This window comes from Centruroides sculpturatus, unplaced genomic scaffold (genome assembly GCF_000671375.1).
Source record: "Centruroides sculpturatus isolate CEXI.00-Female unplaced genomic scaffold, Cexi_2.0 scaffold56, whole genome shotgun sequence".
NCBI lineage: Eukaryota > Metazoa > Arthropoda > Arachnida > Scorpiones > Buthidae > Centruroides > Centruroides sculpturatus.
This window is the reverse complement of record NW_019384586.1, coordinates 862,148-885,365: the sequence shown is the minus strand read 5'-3', so window position 1 is coordinate 885,365 and position 23,218 is coordinate 862,148. Positions and strand designations below refer to the sequence as shown.

At 36.5% G+C, this 23,218-nt stretch overlaps 1 protein-coding gene across 1 annotated transcript; it reads left to right on the top strand.

Annotated features, from left to right (window-relative positions):
* Nucleotides 1-2,340: 2,340 nt before the first annotated feature.
* Nucleotides 2,341-13,674, top strand: LOC111624621. The gene is made up of 2 exons (XM_023367526.1): nt 2,341-2,757; nt 13,358-13,674. Exons 1-2 carry the CDS (start codon nt 2,553-2,555, stop codon nt 13,603-13,605), a joined length of 453 nt encoding a protein of 150 aa, XP_023223294.1. The 5' UTR covers nt 2,341-2,552; the 3' UTR covers nt 13,606-13,674.
* Nucleotides 13,675-23,218: the final 9,544 nt, after the last annotated feature.

The following is a 23,218-nucleotide window of genomic DNA, read 5'->3' as shown; positions in this document are numbered from 1 at the left end:
TGCCTGATCTTACTCCTCGAGATTAAGGAAGGACAGACAGCCAGACAGAGAAGGGACAACAGTTAGAATTTATAAGTCTATAATTTTTTCAAATTGCAGCCCAATAATTTTTCTATAAACGCGATATTTACGAGAACGTACAGTATTTTCCACGTAGTTTATACAATCTGTTGCCAAAATTTAAACACTTTATTGTCAGATAAAAGCAAGTACAGTACGTTCTCGCATTTTCACGTGATTTTTTTTATTTAAACAAGTCGTACGAAGTCTTTCGGACGTTAAGGTCAGCTACTTCGATCACATTACAATCTTCAAACACGGATTACTTTTCCAATGTTTACAGAAGACCAGTATTAATAAGTAGTCGTTGACCATTCTCTTCCGGAAGGAGGCCAACGATTACTTTTGGTCGAATCACTTCGACCTCCTTCTGTAACAGTCCCTTCTTCTATCGTATGTGACATTCGGAATATGAAGCGGGTATGTGACATTCGAATAGGAAAATTACATAATACAAGGTTACCGGACCGCATAAAATATGATTTTAGTGATTTCCGCGGATGTCGAGTTTAAATATTCGATTTGTTGACAGATTACCGTTTGATAATTGGCTGAGAATGGTACTGTACAGTTTCTTAGAGTTAATACCAGGAAAAAAATATATCTGAAAAAATTTAAGATATGGTATTTTCAATTGGTGTCTACTTGACTATTGAATTTGTGCCATTTCTTACCATAGCGATAAACGTGACAATGGTAGACAAAAATAACCAAACTCTACATGGCTTTCGTTTTAATGCTTTTATAGTATTTGATTTATATAATTGCAATAGTTATCTTAGATAGGGGTTTATTACACCGAGTGACCAATCTAACAATTTTAAAAATTCTTTATTCCTCTACTGTACACAATTTAAAGAATTTTTAAAATGTGTTAAATTAGGCACTCGGTGTGATAAACTCTTACGTAAGATAGCCTTTGTAAATATAAAATAAAATACTATAATATGACGTAATAGAAGGATTAGAAGTACGAAATAATCTAATAATTTAATCATTACTGTTGTTGTTGTTTGCCCGAACAACGCCGGGCTCATCTGCTAGTATTATAATAAATAAGTATAATGAAAACAATATAAATTTTTTATATTGTATATAAAGACAGTGTAATATACGGTAGTGTACAGTATATTACTAATAAAGATTTTATTTTTTATATCTGAATAATATACACGTCCTTTATGCTGTTATTTATATTTATTAAAATCTTTTATAATAATTTCGTAAACTTTATTTTTTCGTAATATATTTGTAATAAAACCGAAAAATGCTATAATATTTTGCCGGTAAATTTTTGTTCGAACAATTTGATTATTGTCAATAAAGATTTCTAATAAATTGATTTTTATTTATATTGGAATATTTTAAGATAAATAAGTAAATAAATATCCGCCCTTATTTCTACCCCGGGCATTTTATATACAAACTGTGGTGCCAGTGTTTCTTTGCAGGGTAATTTCATTATTTTATTTATAAATACATAAATAAAAATATTTAAAGACCATTTAAAGAAGAGGTGTGCGAATAATTAATTTAGAAGAAAGATATAAAATTATTTTAATTACCGTGAAAGATTTATACATAATAAAACTTTTATTTATATATAGATAAATATCGCGCGTATCATACGAAGAAATTTATACGAAAAATTTATGTTCTTTAAAATTTTTTCCATTGGTTTCGACTTAACGTTTAATCGCCAATTAAACAAAAATAAAACATAAAAATAATTCCCGGAAAGTGGTCCAGGACCCCTTGGTCAGTCATCAAAATTTAATATTTTACCGATTAATTACCGGTGTCATTTATTACGAATTAAATTAAAAATTATATTTATTAATTAAAATTCCCAAGTGCTTCCATCTAGCGACGGAAATAAAATAATTTTTAAAGACTGGTGGTAGGGAAATTATCATTTTAACCCAAGTACGAAAAATTTTAAATATAATTAAAAGTAAAAAATATTTTTAAATTTAAGAATTAGAAATGTAATTAAATTGAGAAATAAGTACGGACGGAAATTAACCCGATGGTAAAAAACCCGACTCGACCCGGGCGGAGAAAAATGAGTTTTCTTTACGGGAGCGTAGGAAAGAAACTTTAAGGAGGGACGAGAAAGAGAAGAAGCCACTCGACGGTTATTTTAAGAGATAAAAAGTACGATTTTTTGGAGTTTTCGCAGGCGTGTACGACGTCACGACGACGGAAGGGGTTCCGGCCGATGAGTCACGCGAGTTTCGGAGCGAGTGCGACGTCACGGTGGGGGTGAAAAAAGACAAACGGTTATTTCGGCCGGCAGGACGAGTAGGCGGACGGAGCGAGTCACGTCCGGTAAAACCGGAAAAGGACGTGGAGCCGAGGGGCGGAGCCAGAGTAGGAGTGGTTTACGCTCTTTTTATCTGCGCAGCGAGATCGGCCGAGTGGGAAGAGTGGCGCCCGCCGGCCCTAACACTCCGCGGTAATTACGGACACGTCGCCCGTCCGTCCAAAACATGGAAGGGATCCGTCCGACGCACGAGACCGAATTCGCAGGCGTGGCCCATCCGCTACCATATTACGGGAATCCCCCGGACCTCCCGAGACCAGAAGACGGCACCAATCCCACCGTTTTCGCCGTGTCGGCGGGATGCGTAGTGGCAACGGCCGCGCTGCTGGCAGTCTTGGTCTGGGTGTTCCGCCGCCGGACACGGGAGAAAGGTGAGCAAATACATCCTTTTTTCTTTACTTAAACCGAAATAGCGCAAATTCCGGCGGAAGACGAGGGAAATTTCCCTGCTACGAACGGGTTCAATCTAGCCTTTAATCCGTAAACGAATCTTAGTTTCGGAAAAAGAGGGGACGGTTCCCGAGTTCCGTCGGCAGTCGGGCCGAGCCGGGACTTTTCCCACGGCCGAGACATCGCTCTATACCCGGGGGAGCGAAGGGGAATGGCCCCGGGCCCGGAAGCGCGCTCTTTCTCCGTCGGTAGAAAACGGGTTTTCCCACAGATGGAGAATTCCTTTCTTCCGGAGGACGGGGAAGGAAATTTCCGCCCCCAGGTAGAGTCAACGGATGAAAACGTAACAGAGAACGGCCCGGGCCGACGGCGGGAAAGTTTTCGGGCGAGAAATAAGGCTGGAGCCTCTTTTGCCGCTCGCGGGTAACCGGAGAGGAAGGTCGACCAGCATTTTTATCGGCGGAAGCTTCGTCTTTCGCTTTCGCTGGCGTCTATCGACCTAGACCCATTTTTTTCGGCCTCCAGTTAACCGGCCGGCCGTTTGGGTGGCAGAGAAGGAGACGCGCGTCCGCCGAGAATGCCGGGAAGAGGAAAAAGAAGAGGCGGGGAGAGGAAAAATTATTTTAAAAATCCCAACCCAATAGAAAAAAACGCCTCGGAAAGCGGTGGATAAAGCCTTCCATCGCCGGAAGGAAGTCCGAGAGAACGCCCACCTCCACTGGGATTACTTCGGTGGCTTTTTCCTTCCGATAATCCGTTAACTCTCGCCGTTACCGGGTCTGGAAAACCCACCGGCGCCCTAAAAACAAGACGTCGGGAAATTTCTTCTACATTATTATTGTTATTATTATTATTATTATTATTATTATTATTATCGATAGTTGGAAATATCGATTACTCTTTCTCTCTGCTGTTAAAAAAACCCGATTATAAATAGTCTCCATTGTCGTATCGTCCGATTAAATATTCGCTTTAAAATACCGGGCTGTTAATTTTGGCTCTCCTTTCGGGACCAGAACCCGTCCTTGGCCTTCCCGCGCCGGCCAAATCCGTAACCCAAAGGAATAATCTTATCCTTAAATTTTTTTCGGAAGACGTTTTTAAGTTATTCACGGAGCTGGGCCGAGTGGGGGAGGACCCGGTATAACGAAAAGTTTCCGTTTCACGACACCAGAGACGGACAAATTCCACGTTTCCCGCCAAAAACGACGGGTGGATTATTCGACCGGGCGGAAAGGAAAGCTTCCGGGCTTTTCGGCCGCCCCGTCTTCCGTGTCTTTGTCCGGTTAACCCTTACCGGAAATCGGCCCCGCCTTAACCTTACCGCTTGGGTTTGTTCACGCCAATCATTGGATAAAAGTTATCGTCTGGGGTTAAACGTTATCGTTCTCCCCCCAGAGTGGCTCGAAAATACAAATGGCCACTTTCCCTCCACCTTTCCCAGGAAAATAAATGGAAGTAGCGAAAGAAATGGCCAGTTTATCCTTCCGAAATCCTCGCCCGCGCGAAAAACGGAAGTTTTTCGCGCGGGCTAGGATTAACTTTTTTGGGGAATTTCCATAATCCGCTCCTCCGTCTCTTCGGAGACGGTTTAAGTTTAAATCTTATTGGGCCAAGCTTAACGCTCGCAACATTTACCTTGGAATCGGTTCAGTTTTGAAATATTTTAGCTTATTAATCGCTAACTAAACGTTGGTTTGCTTCCGATTTTACCCGACTTGGAAATTATAATCCCAAAACCATTTTGGGAATTTTGGCCGCAGAAGTCCCGAGTAAGGCCAGGAACACACATGCGTAAAATTGTGTGGCAGAAAACTGAATCAGAAATCAGCTTTCGTTTCAGTTTCTGTTTTACTCTTTTATGTCAGAACACACATACGTAAAAATTCTGGCCGAATAGGAAACACCACTGCCACCAACAGTGCTAATTTTATGAATTTTTTCCTCTCATATAGGCTATCTATCCTTTTGTACCTTCCATTTTTTCTCTACTTCCTCTGCTATAATATAGAAAATTTAAATGAATAGACTTGCATTCCGAATTCAAATAAAGAACGTGTGATCTAAATACTAAGCCTATATATCGATTCTACTAGATGTACAGTACCTGTTATTTGAAATTTAGCACCTATAGCCGTACCTAATCCATAAACGTTCTTTATATGCAGTGTCTTTATACGTGACACTGATGTAGTCGAACGGATCCAATAAACTCCTCTATTTCATTTATTTTTCGTGTTTTGTAGACCGTCACAATTGTAGGGATAACGCTCGATTTATGGGACGAAAATGTTCGTTTAAGTAATTTTTTAGACCAGGGGTCTCCAAAGTGGTCTATATCGACCCCCAGGGGTCGATATAATATTATTGGGTGGTCGATGAAAAGACTAAAACTTACAAATTTTGAACCGAATATTGCTAATCTTGCTAAGGTTTATCAAGCTTATCCGTCTTATTGATTGTCAGTTACAAAAATTATTATTAACATATATACGGTACAGTACTGTACGATAAATGTAAAAATTGTAAAATTAAAAGATATATATTAAAATAGTAAGCGCTTTTTTTTTTCTTGTAACAAACTGTTTGGTGGGGGTCGATGTGAGGTTTCGAAAACTTGTAGGGGGTCGACGATCAAAAAAGTTTGGCGACCCCTGTGTGACTAACGAATTATTTTTAAAGCGTTTCTTATGTGAAAAGGCTAGACGTAAGGCAGAATGATCGACAAAAGCTAATAGTGTTTGTTTGGCCTCGAAGAATGCTTTCCTAACAAATTAGTAAAAAGTAAGCCGAAAGTTTTGGACTTTTAATAATATTGCTACGTCATTTTAGAGAGCCGTTTCCGGGCTCTTCTCGCTGGCAATTCCTCTTTTTAGACAGAAATTTGGCATTACCCAGTTCGTTGGCTATTTTTTATCTTTACTTACGCCGCCTCCGGCTGCCGAATTCGGCCGCGTTTGAAGTGTCCCGGTAGCCAAAAATTCGTCTCGACCGTTTTCCGTAACCTCACTTCGACCGTAAACTAATACTGTATTTTGTAACTGTGACGTGGGAAAAACGTAACCATAGACATAATTTTTGTAACCCTAGACTTACCGGAGGAAATTTTAGGAGGAAGTGCGGGTTACCGCCCTTGGTTTTGGCACCCGGTAAATGTCATACCGAAAATACGGTACTGGCAAATTCCCAGTGGTATTTTACTTGTGACGTTAACGATTCCTTTTATTTGCTATTTAGTGTACATACAGTATGTTTACCGTAATTTATCGACGTTTCTTTTCCTATTTTTTTATTAATTTCTTTCATATTCTTTTACGGCTCCGGGCCCAGCTATAAGTGTTAATCCGTTGGCAGACGAAGGATTCCGGGATCCGACTGCCGAAACGTAGGCTACGAATACAGTCTGGTCGGCTCGGCCATCCCGTACGACCGGGGGTCGGGCATGGCCCGTTCCCCCCGGAAAATTTTGAAATTCGGCAAATTACGGGACGTTTCCGGGCCGTCCGAAATGGGCATCGAGTACCTCGACCCCTGGGCCGACGATTTTATCATAAAATAGCCTTATTTTAATAACCAACGCTTTATCCGTCCGTTTTCGAAACGAAATAAATTTCCGGATGTCAGAGTTTGTCGACTTTGCTGGACGATAATTTGGCACACTGGTCGGACGGCGGATTAGTACCGGGCTTTGTTTTTTCGCCTTTACTGTAGTATTTTATTATTGTAAAAATTTTCTCGACGTCCCGAAAGGAGTCGCAACTCGTAGTTTGCCAAGGCGACGTAATTAATTTATTTTCTAAAACGTGTTTTACAAGCAAATTGCGCAGCCTTCGTTCGATTTCTAGTCATTACTTAATAAGGCAATAGTAATTTCTGTCAAATAATTTTTCGTCGTAGTTTTCGGTAAACGATTAACTTTACTTTCTACCAACGTACTGTACTTATCGCCCGGCAATATTTGATCTACTTTTAGGTAATTGTATTTGTTTTCTGACTTTAAAGTATCACTCTTACACTTATTTCGGTGGTTTAAATTGAAATTTTATAAACGAACGAATAAGTTTTTTGCAGTCAAAAGCGCAAACCTTCCGTGCTTATTCTACAAAAATAAAGTGCGGTTTACCCGTCATATTCAAAAGATGTTTTATATTTCTCGAATATCTTTTCCGGAATTGTTTATTAAATATAAAATGAAAATAAAATCATCGAAAAGACGACCGCAATTTTGCCTCAATTAAAACGAATTTTCCTTCAGTTCACATAAAGAGTGGAAATTTCAACTTCCGTCGTTTTGAAACCATCCGTACGCTACGAGTAACTTTATTTCCGTCCTTCTGCTGTGTTCTTTGTAACAATAGCGTGGTGCAGAATTCTATAGCCATTTTTAATAAATGGAAATTATTCGATCGAATTCTTCTTTAATATTTAAGAACTTCCAAAATGGCGGTGGCATTCCGCGTCGACTTTTGCCTCTTAGGGCAACGTGTGGCAACTTTTGTCTAGTTTAAGTTTAAATTAGTATCGTACACTACGTCGTTTCGAGTGACTCTCGACAGATTGTTGATTTAATCAACAATGTAAGAGACCGAGGCTGGAGCATTTGGTACTAGAAGCAAACTCAAATACGACGCCTTTTGAAAGCCTTTCGTTAGTCTTACGAATTCAAAAATCATAAAACAGCATTTTTTATTAATGTAATGTGTATTGTATTTCTTAATATTTTCCGTATTCTTAATATTTTTCTTAATAATACTCGTATGAGACGGTTTTCTACGGATTATTTACTAGTTCGCCCACCTAACGATTTCGGTTCGGTTTCGGCAACGCCATCTGACCGAGGGAATGCCTGTTCGGAGGACTTTTATGGAAAACTGGCCACTATTACTAACGCTAAGAAAACCCGGAAAACTCCACCTGGCCGGTCCCTTGGCCGGGCGCCAACTGGCCACTGACTACCGGTGTACAGTGGTTTTATCACTCGGCCACCTTTTTTTACTCTTTCTGCTCTGTGGGCACTAAGAGTTTCTTTTAGCAAGCCCATTATGGGTTCGACCAGGTGGGGCAGACGGGTGATGAGGGATCCACTCGGCCACTGCTGGACTAACGATTTTGGAATTTTGGCGCTTCGGGCACGTATCACTCCGCCCGTGCCTTTCGCGGCCCCGAGTCTAAATCGACGCGGATAAACACCTGCTGGCGATTTATTCTTTTATACTCTTTTCGTCTCGTGAACACTAAGAGAACATTTTATCCAGCCCCTAACGCCACGGTCGGCGAGGAAAGAGTCCTCCCGTACCGCCCACCAAACATTCCCTGAGTTTTTCGATCGGGATCTTAAAATATCACCGTCGACGTAAAAGAATTAAAATTTACGAGTCGAAATTCAAAACATTATTTTTAAAGAGTTACCGTGAAAAATACGATTTATCGAACTATCGGTCACACCATGGCCGTGCACGTGCCAACGAAAAGTCTTATTAATTATTCGAGTATTTCTGATTTCCGAGTTAACTCCCTATCGGGTTCTACCGGATCCGCCACCCAACCCGGTCCTTCCGGAACGATACTTTTTATAAACTACCAGAAAGTACTTTATAGATTTCGAAACTTTGCACGCGTACTGCCAAAGCGTTGATGAAAAGTCATAAAGGTCACTAATTACGAATCCGGGATAGAAAAATTATCATCAAATAAAGAACAATTTTCCATTAAACGAAATATTTATTTCTCGTATTACGACGTATTATTCTATTTTCACTTATGTAAAGTTAGTCATTATTTTACCGATACAGATTAAAAAGGTAATAAATGCTTATTAATTTTACTTTGTTTGTTATTTTTAAATATTCAAATTAAGTATTTGACCCGTGGTTTAAAATGAATTAATTTTTAATTCAATCTCGACCCACCTTGGGAAAAAGGGTTGCCATTACCGACGCAGATTTTTCCAATGCAAAAATTCGCAATTGTTATTACGTCGAATAACACAGACGAATCTTTTGGTCAATTAATCGCGCATCCTCAGAAAGTGCAAGTTACCTTTCACTTTTTGTTTCGAAGGTAACTTCGGCGCTTTCCACCGTATCGATTGAGTACTTTTATTATCCGTGGTTCGGGTGCACGTGTCGATCGAGTGATTAAAATCGAATTTACAAAATCGATAAAACAATTACCGGACGATTTGTAATTTGCCAAAGGATTTTCCTTTCCTCGAAATCATTTCCTAATTCGCATCCGCTAAATCTGGTCTCTTCTTTTATTCGTGTTATTCGTCAGAAGTGTTTTAATTCCTTTCATTAGGTTGTTTCGTTTTCTACGCGTTGTTTTTTTCCTATCCAAAAAGTAACGGAATGTTCGAAATTTAAAATACATTAATTTCGTAATTAATTGGATTACGTACATTTTTGAAGCGATTTTTTGTACTTTGAAAGTTTTTGCTTTGAATTGTCCGTTTTCTCTTTTTTTAATTGAAAAGAACGGAAAACACAATTAAATTCGACATTTTTCTATAATTACGGTGTATTAATTTCGTTGAATTTACAGAATGGATTGCGAAATCTTTCTCTTATTATTAATCCTCGAAAGCTATAAATTCTGTACAATACGAATTTGTCTAGGTTCTAATGCTAAAAAAGAAAAAAATGCCTTTCTTCTTACATTCTCGAAACGGTAAAGACGAACGAAAGAAAGTACTCATTGCTCTAAACGAGTAAGTTTTAATATAAACCAAACTCCGTCTCCATGATCACTCGCTTAATGATAAGTTGGACGAACGAATCTTCCGTGGGTGAGCTCCACAGCCCGACAGCGGTAATATTGGTTAGTTTAACTCATTTTGAATGCTGCTTGATAAAAAAAACCTATTATTAAACTTCATGCTTTATTAATGTAGAACAGATTGTATGCGTCGATTATAATTTTACGCCGTCCGGATTAATCAAAGAGCGTATTATCTAAAAGAACATTTTTGGATAATACTTGAAGTTCGGTGCTCGAACCTCAATAATATTTTGTAGTTGGCCAACGCCTAGCTGACTCTCGGTGTTTAGCAAAACTTGCTTTTGACTTGCGGCGATTGGCATTTCCGTCAAAAAAAGGTGACCAGAACGGATACGCGCATCCACCACAATCCGCCATTTTGAAAACCTATGTGGCGTGTTTTCGATTTCTCTATATCGGAAGGATTTAAGGAGCCATCGTGTCCGACCGGACACCCGCCGGTGTGTCCTAATAAAGAGTTACGGGCATTTGTTATCATGACATAACACAAGTGTCCGCCGGTTTCTCCGGCAGGTTCCTCATCCGATGTACGGTAGATTGGCCAAAATAGGAGCTTCCTAATGCGACATTTATCCAACAGAATAGGTAAGCCCAGCGTTTCTACACTCGGTGTATTGTTTAAACGGAATTGAGCCGTTGCTATACTTGGAACGGTTTGCAGAGTTCCCTCTCGTAGACGGCATTCAAATAAAATAATCTTTAGTTACATTATACAAATTAAAACTTATCACCAAAATTTAGTAATAAAAATAATTACACATTTCTTCAATAACGTTTATACAAAATCGATTGTATTTTATAAAAATATAACTAAATGAATCAGCGGCGTACGGTCTTGCATCACCGATGCGTCACTCGCAACACTCAACGAAGAGACTGACGCAAAAGCCGGTTTAATTATAAATACTTTTTCAGACAATCGGACACTTCTTTCTAGTGACTTGTTAAAAGAAATTTTTCTGAATTCTCTTGTTAAAGTACAGTATTTAAATAAAACGTTTAATACCGTTTCATTCTGTCAACGGGTACCAAACAATTCTGTTTAGTATTGTATTGTACTGTACAATACAGTAATTAAACAAAGCTTATTGCAAGTAGCCGGCGTTCATTATATGTGTAATTTGTATTTCAATATTCTGAAATTCGATGTTAATACATTATCCCGTACGAAAGTTTGAATTATTACGTTGCAAAGTACGTACTGTATTATATGAATTCGTATCAAACTTTTAGCAGATACCGTAATCTAATTACAGTTGTGTACGTCAATTTTTTTCCGTAACCCCATTTAAGTGAAATTGCATATCTCGAAGGTAGACACGTAAGTAAAGTTTACCGTATTTATACGAGTTAACGAAACAATCTTTTAGCCTTCCCGATTGCGAATAATGTCTATTAGCCTATACGAAAAAAAAATTATTTTATTTTTCTTTTTATATGACGCAATGCGTAATCTATTCTCATATATTGTTTTCGGAGACGAATGAACTTTTCGAGTAGCACAAGGGTATAAGCGCCGTCTCAAAAAAAGCAGCTGTCGGTAATTGTGTAGATATTTCTCGAGACGCCATCTGTTGTTTCCGATAAATGAAAACAATAGAAAATCTTGATGGTCTCTTTCTCTACAGGAATTCTTTAAATGCATATATACAGCGTATTCTCGATATTAAGTTTCTAAATTAATAAATGGAATATTTTATATATATATCGTGAATTAAAAATAACAATTTCAAAATACTAATGAATGTATGTACTGTACAGTACAGTAAACATAACATATATATATATATATATTATATTACACACACACATATATATATATATACAGTGTATGTGTGTAATATAATGCATAAATAAATGTTTATATATTAATATAAACATTTATTTATGTATAATAATGAATTCTTTTAAATTTCCATTGTTATAGGAAAAACAATAGTTTCTATTTACGTATTATCAATTATATGAATTATTTATTACACTTAGAATGGATCGGTGTCACAGGAAATTCCGTCGACGTAAGCTCGTGCGCGGCGGAAGTACGTAGTTTCGTCTTTTAAACTAATGTCATTTTGCGTGAAACGTCGAACGAAAAATAAATTTCAGTTGCGAGAAAATGACTTTTATCGATGTACAGTACCTTTTCCGCAATTGGCTAATTTGTTCTTCTTTGTCTGTCGGTTTATTGGAAATATAATCGTTTTAACAAAAATGCACGTTTGCAGAATTCGGGAAACGTACAGTACAGTACGTTTTGTTCGAACACAATTCCAGGAAAATTAATTATTCAAATTCCTTTCCCCGAAACGAAAAAGTCGGAAAATCTTGAAATATTTTCCCTAAGTATTTCGAATGTTGAGCTAAAGTTAACGTAATGTTTCGGCTCATTTCTAAAGGATGCGTCAATATCCTTAGAATAGTCGACAATTTTGTATGAAAATAAGCGAAAATGATTTCCTGGGATACATTTATATTTACAATGAAATACCGGTTCACCACTCTTAAACAACTTCAAACGTTTAACGTGATACGGTAGATTCCGATTATTGTAATAGCGGATAATGTTATCGAAATTAACGGGTTCGGATACTTACGGGCTTGGCTTACTGTATTCGGAATTCGGTTATCGTTATCTTTGGATAAATACGTCTTTTTCTAACGCTTTCTTTTGTGCTAGCAACATCGACCTGCGGCCGATAACCCGCAGACCTTATAAGTTATCGTTATCGGCCTTAAACTCCAAGCGTTAATCTTAATACCATAGTTTTAAGATGCTAACATTACACTAGTTACTGTAGGTAGCGGTTAAATTATAGGCTATATTAAGAATAATTATAGGCCTAATTAATATGTCTTTAAGTTATACATTTTTAAACTGCTTTAATCAGTCATTTAAACATTATTCGACGAATCAAGAATTTTCTCTAATCGTTGTCTTAATTTGGCGTAATGCTATCATTCGGTTATTGTTATCGGTTGGGTCGGTCCCAAATGACGGGAATTAGCGGAGTCTACTTAATCAAAAGCGTAATCGTGTATATTAGCCCGTTAGTTAGATATTTCAAGAGGAGAGTGTCATTAACCTACGGAAAAGAGAAAAATTATAATCGTAGATTATTATTATTATTATTTGTATTTTTTTCGGCATTTGTAAAAATGAAAGTCGACGATTTATCGGTTTAAATATAGGCCGAGAGAATTTACCGATCGATAAGATAATGACTTCAACACGCATCACACATCCGAAAACTTGGTCGAACCTGTTAGAAGAATAGATTTTGTTTTTACTTTTACTTTAATTTAAATTCTAAACGACAAACAAATTTTTAGTAAATTTTACTAAATTGAAAATCTGAAATCTTTTAGATAACTTTTCCAACTAAACTTACAGCAGTAAATTTGGGTTAAGCACGTTACTAAAACAAGAGGCAATGTGTAGACAAGCATACTAAATTTAAGCCAATATAATTTTTTTGTAATTAAATTATAATTCGTCGTATGGAATTATCGAATCGGGGTATACGATCGCTGCCGGATTTAAGAAATTTCGGGTGCTAGACAAAAATGAATCGGGCTCTCGAAAAAGTTGAGTTTTTCGCAGATCGAATGTTTTTTCGTTTGCGTTGTTTGCTAGAGTTAAAATTTTTATTTGCGTGTAAATTTACATGTCGATTTACGGGTTTCTGCCTGTTTTGAATTCTAGGCAATCGCTTATGTCTAAATCAGGCTCCGTATAAGATCCTTGTTGTCAAAAGCTAAATTTCTTCATTTAATTAAAACTGTTTTTTTTTTTTTTTTCAGAGGGTCGCTTAGCTGCGCGTGCTCGTTTATTCTCCAGAGACAGATTAACTACGTCAGAATACAAGAACACATTGGCCAGTTTGGATCGCAAGTTAGCCATGGATGAAATATTAGAAAAGAAAAGAGCTATTTTAGCGCCATCTGATGACTCGAAAACTAACCAATACGTAGATGAAGTATTTGTTGATCTAACGGCTTCTAATTTCGTAGACGTGGAAGAAACAAGACTGTTGAAAGATAATTGTTAAACAAAAACAAATTGTTATTAATTAGAGTGTGCGCGTGTCAGTGTAGCCAGCCTATATATACACAGTGTACATAGGCCTATACACATATAATTTTTATATTTTTCTGTACAGTTTTACAATTTTTAAAATATATATATTTATTACCCATTTATATTATCAGTTTTAATAAACTTATTTATAAATAATTTTTCAACGTTAATCATTTTTAAAATATATTTGTTCTATTTATTTGTAATTTGACCTCGAGTTATCGTTAATGGGCGTTGATAATAAAATACGATACGGTGGAAATCCGAAGTGGAGCAATTTTGGAAGATAAAAGCCAAAGTTGAATTTCAACTTAATAATTGAGGTCGACTTATTAAACAATACTGAGAAGCTAACTGGTAAAATGACGTACATTAATAATCTAAATATGTTTCTCTAATTCGGCATAAGATTATTAAAGAATGGCCTATTTAAAAATGCCGCAGGGTTCAATTTTATAGAATGAGTCATTATGACGAATACCTAATCGCAATTACTCATTCACATTATTAATCTATATATATACGTATGATTGTTTTTAGCCTGAGAAATAATATTCAACAACTTTCCAGAAACATTTAAAACTGCATGTGTGGCGATCTCTTATGATATTTCAATAAACTTTTTATGTTATTATTATAAGATGACCAAATGCTTAATTTTGAGGGTAGGGACGGGTTTTATAAAAAAAAATTGTAAATGCTAATGACGATTTACTCATTATTAGCATTTAAGTCCATCAGCACTCCAGATTAGAGAAATTTCGGCCGAAGTTTTCAACGCGAAAACGTGTACGTCGGACGTTCAGTGCCGCCTTCCTATAAGCCTAGAAGTTTGACAATGGCGTTGGGAACGTCAGTGGGATCATGCTCGACGTTCCAAACGCAATTGTCAAACTTCTAGGCTTATAGGAAGGAGGCACTGAACGTCCGACGTACACGTTTTCGCGTTGAAAACTTCGACCGCAACCTCTCTATTAGGTTCATCATCACGCGACCCCGTTTATCTCCTTACTTCGTCGACCTTTAACCGCCAAAATGTTAAATAATCAATTTCCTTAATTTACAAACCTCCCTGCCAAATTTTAGAAATTTCCGACAAAAAACAAAGCAGTGATTAAGCTTCAAATAGGGTGAAGAAAATTCCGCACACTAACATACAGAAAACAACCCGAATTTTGTTTTGCATTTCTGGACATTTCAAGGTTCCCCAGTCCAAAAATATAAAAATGTTGGGAGGTAAGTTTTTACCGATCTCCTTACTTTCCCTCTGTATATATAATAGAACCGGGAAAGTAAATACGAATAAAATCTCATTTTATTCGTATTTACTTTCTCATTTATCAAGTGACAGTCGAAGTTTCTTTTTGTTTTGTTTTTTTTTGCGCGAAAGATTAAATTGTAAAGAACTCCCTCCGTTTGGACTAAATACCCTTGTTTTCACCTTTGTCTAGGCCCACCAGTGCCCAAGTGGATAATTTCACTGAACACTGGAAGTTGCGCCTCGCCAACGGGCAGACTACTAAACTTTTCCGAATTTTCTTCGTTAGAAACGCCTAAATAAGGTCGTTTCCCTTAAAAGACCTTCGGGAAGTCATTTCTCCTCGGCAGATCGCCTAGGATGTGTCGCGCTGCCGTAATTGAATAAAACCAAACCTACTCTGTATAGAACGGGGATTCCCAAACTTTTTTACTGTAGACCCGAGTCCTTCGAGGATTCCTCGTACTTTTATCAACTGACATCTCTCTTGTGGTTTTATAAACACTTTCCGCCTATGATACTAAAAGGGCCTTTTTGGCGAACTTGTTATGGGTTCGACCAGGCTACGAAGAGGCCGAATTGTGAGGTTTTGGAGCCCGAAGTATCCGGATGGACCATCCTCCAAAAAGTTCGAGGTTACCGTACAGCCGTCCTTCTTTTGTACTAATACTGTATAGTAAATACAGTAAAGCCTCGCTACATCGATTTTGTTTGTTTTATTAAGTTATGGCAACGCAACACTTGAGCGATCTGCCTAAGAGATGCCTTCCGGGAAGGTCTATTTAAGAATAACTGGCTCCTATTTAGGCGTTTCAGACATGGAGAAAACTTGGAAAATTATGTGGCCAATATTTATAATTATTTTAAATAAAAATTATTTTATATTATTTTAAATTATTTTATAATTGTTCACGATCCTGTAATTATTTTTTGAATTAAATTAAATTTTCGAATGTAAATCTGATAACACTCGACTGTAGTGTTTTCATTTTTGTCTCCGCATGAAGTAGACTTTTCTTCCTCGTGCTGATTGCAAGTTTGGTCAGGTCCACAATGGGGCGACCGGGTGGCGAGGGCAGATATCCCAAATGGACCACTCGATAAATTTCCAGTAAACTTGGGTCGAATACCGGGGTTTTTAGATCCGTCGGGATTCGCCCCACAGTCCCCCAGAACGGCAGGCTTCGACTTTAACATCTCGGCCACCTTTCCGTCATATGAGATTGCCGAAAGTGTGCAATTAGATTTGAAGTACCACATTTATAAAATTTCGTGTCACATTTAATGACGTTGGTTGACGTTTAAAATCAAAAGAAATATGTTTTGAGATATGGCGAATAGTACATTAAATCGGACATTTCCCGGAGGAGACTGTCTGCCGGGCCCTGTCACTCACTGTCCGGCTGCCCCATTGCGGGTCGGTCGAACTCACGATGGGCTTGATGAAAAGTTCCTTTTAATGCCCACAGGACAAAAAGAAACAAAATACTAATGAAACAGACTAATCTAGTGCATAATTGTTGAATGTGTTCTCGCCAAATTAGTGAGTTATCGATGTTTAAATCAAGGTATAAAATAGAATTTTTAATACAGTAGAGCATCGATTATCCGATCCCCGATTAACCGACCGTTCTAGTCGGCAAATTTCAAATGTCCGCTAGTGATGTGGCATTACAATATTTGGCTATGTCTTGGCTACTTTAATATTATTTTTGTTCAATTTTTGCGTGTTTTAGCTGGCATTAACGGCTCGACCATTGAAGGGAGGCCAGTATTTAAACGAGACTTAATTTTCTAATTATGAGTGGTTGTTTGTTTCGTGAGCAATAAAATAATTTTAAAATAATTTTTAACGATACAATAGCNAGTGTTTCATAAAAGTTATTACAACTGCCTCTTCAAGTATTATTAAGCGAAGATAGGATTACCTTTAAAGTGTATCCTCTCAAGTAACATAGTTTTCTACATCGTCAAATGACCTCCATAATGTGCTCTCCTTGCTCAAGATAATCAAATATTTCTTCAAGTATTTCTTCAAGCTTCTATAAGATTTCTTCTAATATCTATAAAATGCTACAGTGTTTATTATTGTGTCTATTGTGTCTATTGTTGTTCATCTTGTGCAAAGAGTATTTACGTGTCAAGTTAATCATATATTAAGTGAAACTGACGGTCTCTTACAGTGCACCTAAGTGCTTCTACAAGAACTTCCATAAATATTTACAATCGTGCACCTAGTGTTTCTACAGTGCACCTAAAAGATTTTACAAGAACTACCACAAACATTCACAATTCGTGAATTGATACTCCTAGGTATGATTTATGGTGCCTCTGTGCTAAGTGCAGTTCGTGTTGTCTCCGAGGTTAATTGGTGCTTCTCTAAGAAGGGATATGAGCTTCCTTTCAAAGATAACAGTACTAAACTAGATGGAAGAGTGATGGAGTTACACTTATCTGTTAACTGTGTAATTAATTAAACAGCTCACTACCGTGTGCTGAAGGTGCATGATGGTCCTTTGTGTCTCTAAAATATCAATATAAACTTAGATCTGATCATAGAACTGAACCTAGAATGCACCTGGACTCCTCATCGACTTTTGGCAAGCTTTTGTGTGAAGACTATGCCGCTGTGACTTTCTGCATCTTCAGCGCTTCTGAACTCAAGCTGCTACATACTGTCCAACTTTTTATTTTATTTTATTATTTCTTTTACTTATTATTTTCTTTTGTTACCACTATATAATTACCATTTGTTTAATGTATATATAATCCTATACTCACAATATATTCAAATTTTATTACTGTGATCATACAAACAATTATTAGTTTTCTGATTTATGTTTTTTCATATATAAATATTTTTGTAGCTTAATACAATCTGTAACACTATTGATTTGTCGTTTCCTCATTTTCTGGTGATGCTCACTGCAGTACCAGAACATGTATAAAATTATACCATAATAAACAATGATTGATTGATTAATTGGTGCGCTGCTCCGCGACGAAAACAAGCTTAAGCAATGGTATCGTCAAACGGTGCACACTCGATAAGTAATCCTACAATTTTTTGTTTATAGCGTAGTTTATACGGATTATTCCCAAAAAATTATACGTGTTTTGGAAATGTTAAGTCGAATTAGTTTAGAATCGATTAATTTTATGGAAGAAACCTTTCAAACAGCCGTCGTCCCTAAACTTCACACGTGTCGGGCTGAGATTGGCTCATGTACTTAAGGATTCCTACAACGTGAAATTCGTATAACGAGGAACGTATCTACGCGTTATAGGGGGGTTTACTGTACTAATATTCTATACTAATAATGTATTTTTCCCCTTCTTTTCAGTTATCCGACCAACCTGAGTCCCCAATTGAGTCGGATAATCGATGCTCTACTGTAATTATCTTAAGGATGTCAGATATAATTTAAAATCGTAGGTATTGTATTTAGAATTGCATTGATACAATCTAAAACGGGGTGATCATAATTAGAGATGTTTAGGGTTGGCTGTAGAAAAATATTAGACAAATATCAACTGGATTTAATAAACATATCATCTCGGGTAAGCGGTTTCGATTTTCAAAAATTTTACTTCTAGAATCAGCCGCTAGGGTAAAATTTGACGCTTCTATTACACACGTTTTATAACGGATTTTGGGAGTTAAGAAACAAAATGCAATCATTTTATTTCAATTACAGATGTTGAAAATGAAATTGATTACATCAAAATTATTTTATGCCAAAACTTGTATTCGCTGGAAACACACCTGACGGCAAAAACGTAACTGACTTCCATGCAGTTGTCACACTTGTTATGAAATTTTGTCTTTTAAGGCATTTAAGTGGAAACACTGCCTCGACAATCAACATACTGAATCTCGTTTAACAAACCTCCACAACCGAGTCACGAGGATTCAATTCTAGTCATTGAATCGTGGTGGCCGTGATGTTGGAAATGATCACCTCAGACGAAAAATGTTGTTGCAGTAAGTCTTGCACATTTCAGCCACTATGTGGGAGTGCACCGTCTTGCATAAAGACTGATGTTCAGGCACTTTCTCTTCTGCAGTGCCGGAATGACGAAATTTTTGAGTATTCCCGTAGCCAACGGTATTAACCTAACATGTCACCAGGCGCGATTCAGGGAGAGATCGCCACCAAGCTTCCAATAACCAAAAAACTCAGCACTTAGACATTAAAACTTAAAACTGTAAAACCCATCTGTGGCAACCTTGTATTGGATGGATTAGATTGTACCCAGCATGCTGCTTCTTGATATTTTCATTATTCAATACAAATAAATCAGAAGCAGATAAAAAAAAAGACCTTTTTTATCCCCCGTGACAGATGTCTGAATCTGCGGCTGCATGTCACTGACCTAGAAGCAGTTTAATACAAAAATAAGGATCAATGATAAAGGATGCAATGAAGCCACACCAGACCATTGGTGCAAGCTCGATGGTTACTTCCATCTGAAGCGAAACCGACTTTTGCCGCCCCTGCTTCCAGAGAACAGTTGTCAATAGAGAACACTTCAGGCACTAGCACTCTTGTATAAACAACTTTAAAGTATAGAGTGATTCAAATCAAAGTTATCTTATTCAGCCCCTTCTGCAGAGAACATTTCATTTCATTTCATTGATGATAGTGAAGTGCTGCAGCTCTCGCCTTTCACTCTGGAAGAAACAGAGGAAATGGTCGCACAGCGACTGAAGAGGAGGCCTTATTGAAGACAATCAATCTGAGGAAGACAGGAGAGAGGTCACGAAGCAACCAAAGCTGGCCTTATTGGAGATGACCCACGCGAGAAGGGTGGACAGAATGCCTTCCGGGAGGACTTGGAGGGGAAGCTGGCCCCTATTCAGGCGGCATTGGCAAAGAGGAAAACCCGGAAAAACTCCTGCTGCCAGCTCCTCCGAGTGAGGCGCAAACCCCCAATCGAACTCCGGTGTTTAGGGTCTGGTCATCACCATTAAGTGGAGACAGAGTCCACTCAGCCAGCAGTGGGCCCTTCAGAGAACCTTTTGGCAAAACTTCATTAAAAAATTTGGTTTGAACATGTTTCAGACCATAGCGAAGAGCTTCTTGGGGAAAAAATAGTTCCAAAGATCACTGCGTGGAATACTTTTTTATTTTTAACTCCTGTGCTTTTTGTCAAACATTTCTGAAATTCTGCAGAGAGGTTTGTTTATTAGGAGAATTGATGCTATTAAATTTTGGTGGTTAAAAGTCGAGGGGCGAGGAGGTAACGAGGGTTGCATTTATCTATGCTAAAGCATCAATTCACACTTTAGACTGAAATCTTTAAAATTTTTTAGCATAAAGTGCAAATTAATAGTCATTTGATTATACTTTACAGTCTCAAGTGCTGTTTGAATGGTAACAGCAAATTCGTAAAATACGAGTGCCACTCTGACAGATATGACCCTGTTTGTTGTTACTTTCTGTTCATCCTCATATCATCTCAAAGTACTCTCCCTGATACTCAATTCACCATTGCATATGGAGAACCAGCTCTGGAAGCACTGACACCAGTCTTCTGAGATGTCTGCCAAGGTGTGTCTGTACACCAACTGCCTCTTCTGAATTCCCAAAGCAACATCCCTTGAGTACCTCCTTGGCATTGGTAAACAGAAAGAAGTCTCAGTCTCAGGGTGCTAAATCTGGACTATAAGGTGATAGGTGACCAACTGCACTCTAGAATCACTCAAGTAGTCTGCTGTTCTCATTGTTCTGTATGCATCGTTGTGTTGTCATGATACAGAGCACTGTTTGTGGATTTTTTGAAGGACTTAAGAAGACAAACGGTGACATACTACTCAGCATTAACTGTATTCCTATCCTAATGGGCTATGGTGGTAACATGACCCTGTCTTCCAAACAATGTCATTACCATTTTTCAACTAACACTTCTTGGACATTTGATAGGTGGTGCTTCATCAGAGAAGACCCAAACTGCGGAATGTCTCTTGCTTTTGTAGTCATACTGATAGAACCAAGTGTTGTCATCAGTGATCATGTCCCAGATATGTTTTGAGCTTTCCTGTTGAAATTTTTCTATCATATAGCAACACCATTCCATAAGAGTATCTTTTTTGCTGTTCAATCAGAAAATGAGGCACACACTGAAACATGATCTTCCTGATGTGAAGATAATTGTGCAAGATACCATTCACTACTACCAATCCAATACTCAAGATGTGCTTGATATCTTTATGGGTTATACGGTTAAGATTTAAAGTCAGATCATTGCTTGGAAATGCTCTTGCTCAGTTCCATTTTCATCATCAAGATTTAGTGGCATATCCAAGATCAGGCAATTTCTGACCACTAAAAATTTCAAAGACAGGTATACAGTATGCTCAGAAAATGTTTGGCAGTAAAGTATTGCAGACCGTTTTTCCCCTCTGTTCATTTGGATTTGTATATTTAGAAACTTTCAGAGTGGCCTTTGTGTTTGTAAGCAATTTTTGAGTAATTTATTAGTGTTTTACATATAAAATAAACAAATCAGTTTAAACATACTGTAAAACTGTATTTTCATAAATTTTTAAACAATACATTACTTTTTACAACACTGATGCAAGTATAGTGGTTAATTATGTATTATAACAAGCATAACTATCAATACTATAAGGAGAGAGACAACACAAGACTGCTGATTAAATATCAATGAATATCAATAACAATTTGGTAAAAAGAACCGACAAAACAAAATCAATGCAATGCTTGAAAATTTGTAGCATGAGATCTTGCACCAGTGTGCGTACATAACATTTCACAACATTAATGACACAAGAGTAAGCACCTCCATTTAACATAATTACACCATATTGTTGAATTTAGTATTCAACTTGTGTCACAGAACATATTACAAACAGTTATTGAAATCATGGACAACAGTCTAAAACTTGGGGCACAATTAAGTTAAGTATCCCCACTCATTAACAGAAGTTGAAATTTTAAAAGAAAAATATTTTATTTTTGTTACCACTTTTGCTTACAAAATAAGACATTACACTTTATGTAAGTTTTTAGTTTTAATTAATTCATTGAGGCTTTAAAACATTTTACCAATTCCAAGTATCTTTCAAAGAACTTTCATAATAAATGCGAATAATGTCAAAATTTTATTGCAATCAGAAATACCAGTGCTATTAAATTTGAAAATATAATCTACTAATTAATATAATTATATTTGAATAGTGTTTTGGAACTAAGTTTTGATATATGTTTTGCTGAATATCTTTTACTGCAAATAAAATTACACATTACAAGAGTTTTATTTAATACATTCTTATTATAACAAATGAAATTTATATGAAAAAAAATTTGATCTTTTGGTTCTATCATTTTCAATTAAACTCCCAACTGTATAATTCAAAGAAATTTAATTATTATTTAAAGCAAATTACAACATGACAATAAAAAATTATTATTAATAAGATTTTTAAAATTTTTACTTCATTAAAATTAAATACATAAAATTGCCATTTTACTTTCAAAATGAAAACAGCATTCATTTAGTTTTGTATTTTGAAAATTATTTTGTTACATATTTTTATATTTGATAATTTTCAAATTATAACTATAACGAATAAATAATAGATAATGCTTTTCATAATAAAACATCCACTTTTTAGTTTTCCCAACAGTTTACAAATAAATCGTAAATGTTTTACTGAATGAGACTGATTATAAAAATTCATTTTATAAGAAATTTCAATTGTCTGTCAAAATATAATCACTTTAGCTTTTAGATTATTTTGTTTCATTTATTTAACATTTAAATAATTCAGTCCAGTTGATATAACAACTGTAAAACATAATGCCATTCTAGTGTATGGCATCTCAATTACTAATTTTACTAAATTTTGATTTACACTTTTATTTGATATTGAGTTTCTATCATAATTTAAGAGAGACTGGTGCACATTCAAACTCAAATTAAACCAAACTTAGATAGAAAAAAACACATGCTCCAAAAGAAATCATAATTTGTAAGTTTTTTTTAAGTTAAAAATGTTCCTAGAAGGGATAAAAGTATTATGTTAAATTTTCAAAATAATTTTCTACAAATACTTTTGTTTTTATGCATTATTGTTACTTTACTTTAATATTTACCACAAATGAAGCATGCAATGACATGTTGTTGTAAATGCCATTTTTCTCTAAATTTGTTTTATTAAAAAAAATTCTAAATGCAATATTTTCTGTTTCAAAAAACTATTGTGGCTATAGTGGTGCTAAAGTGGCTGTATTTTGAAGTTGAGTTTATAAAACAGACAAATAACACCTTATCTTTGCCGAGAAATATAATTTATTTC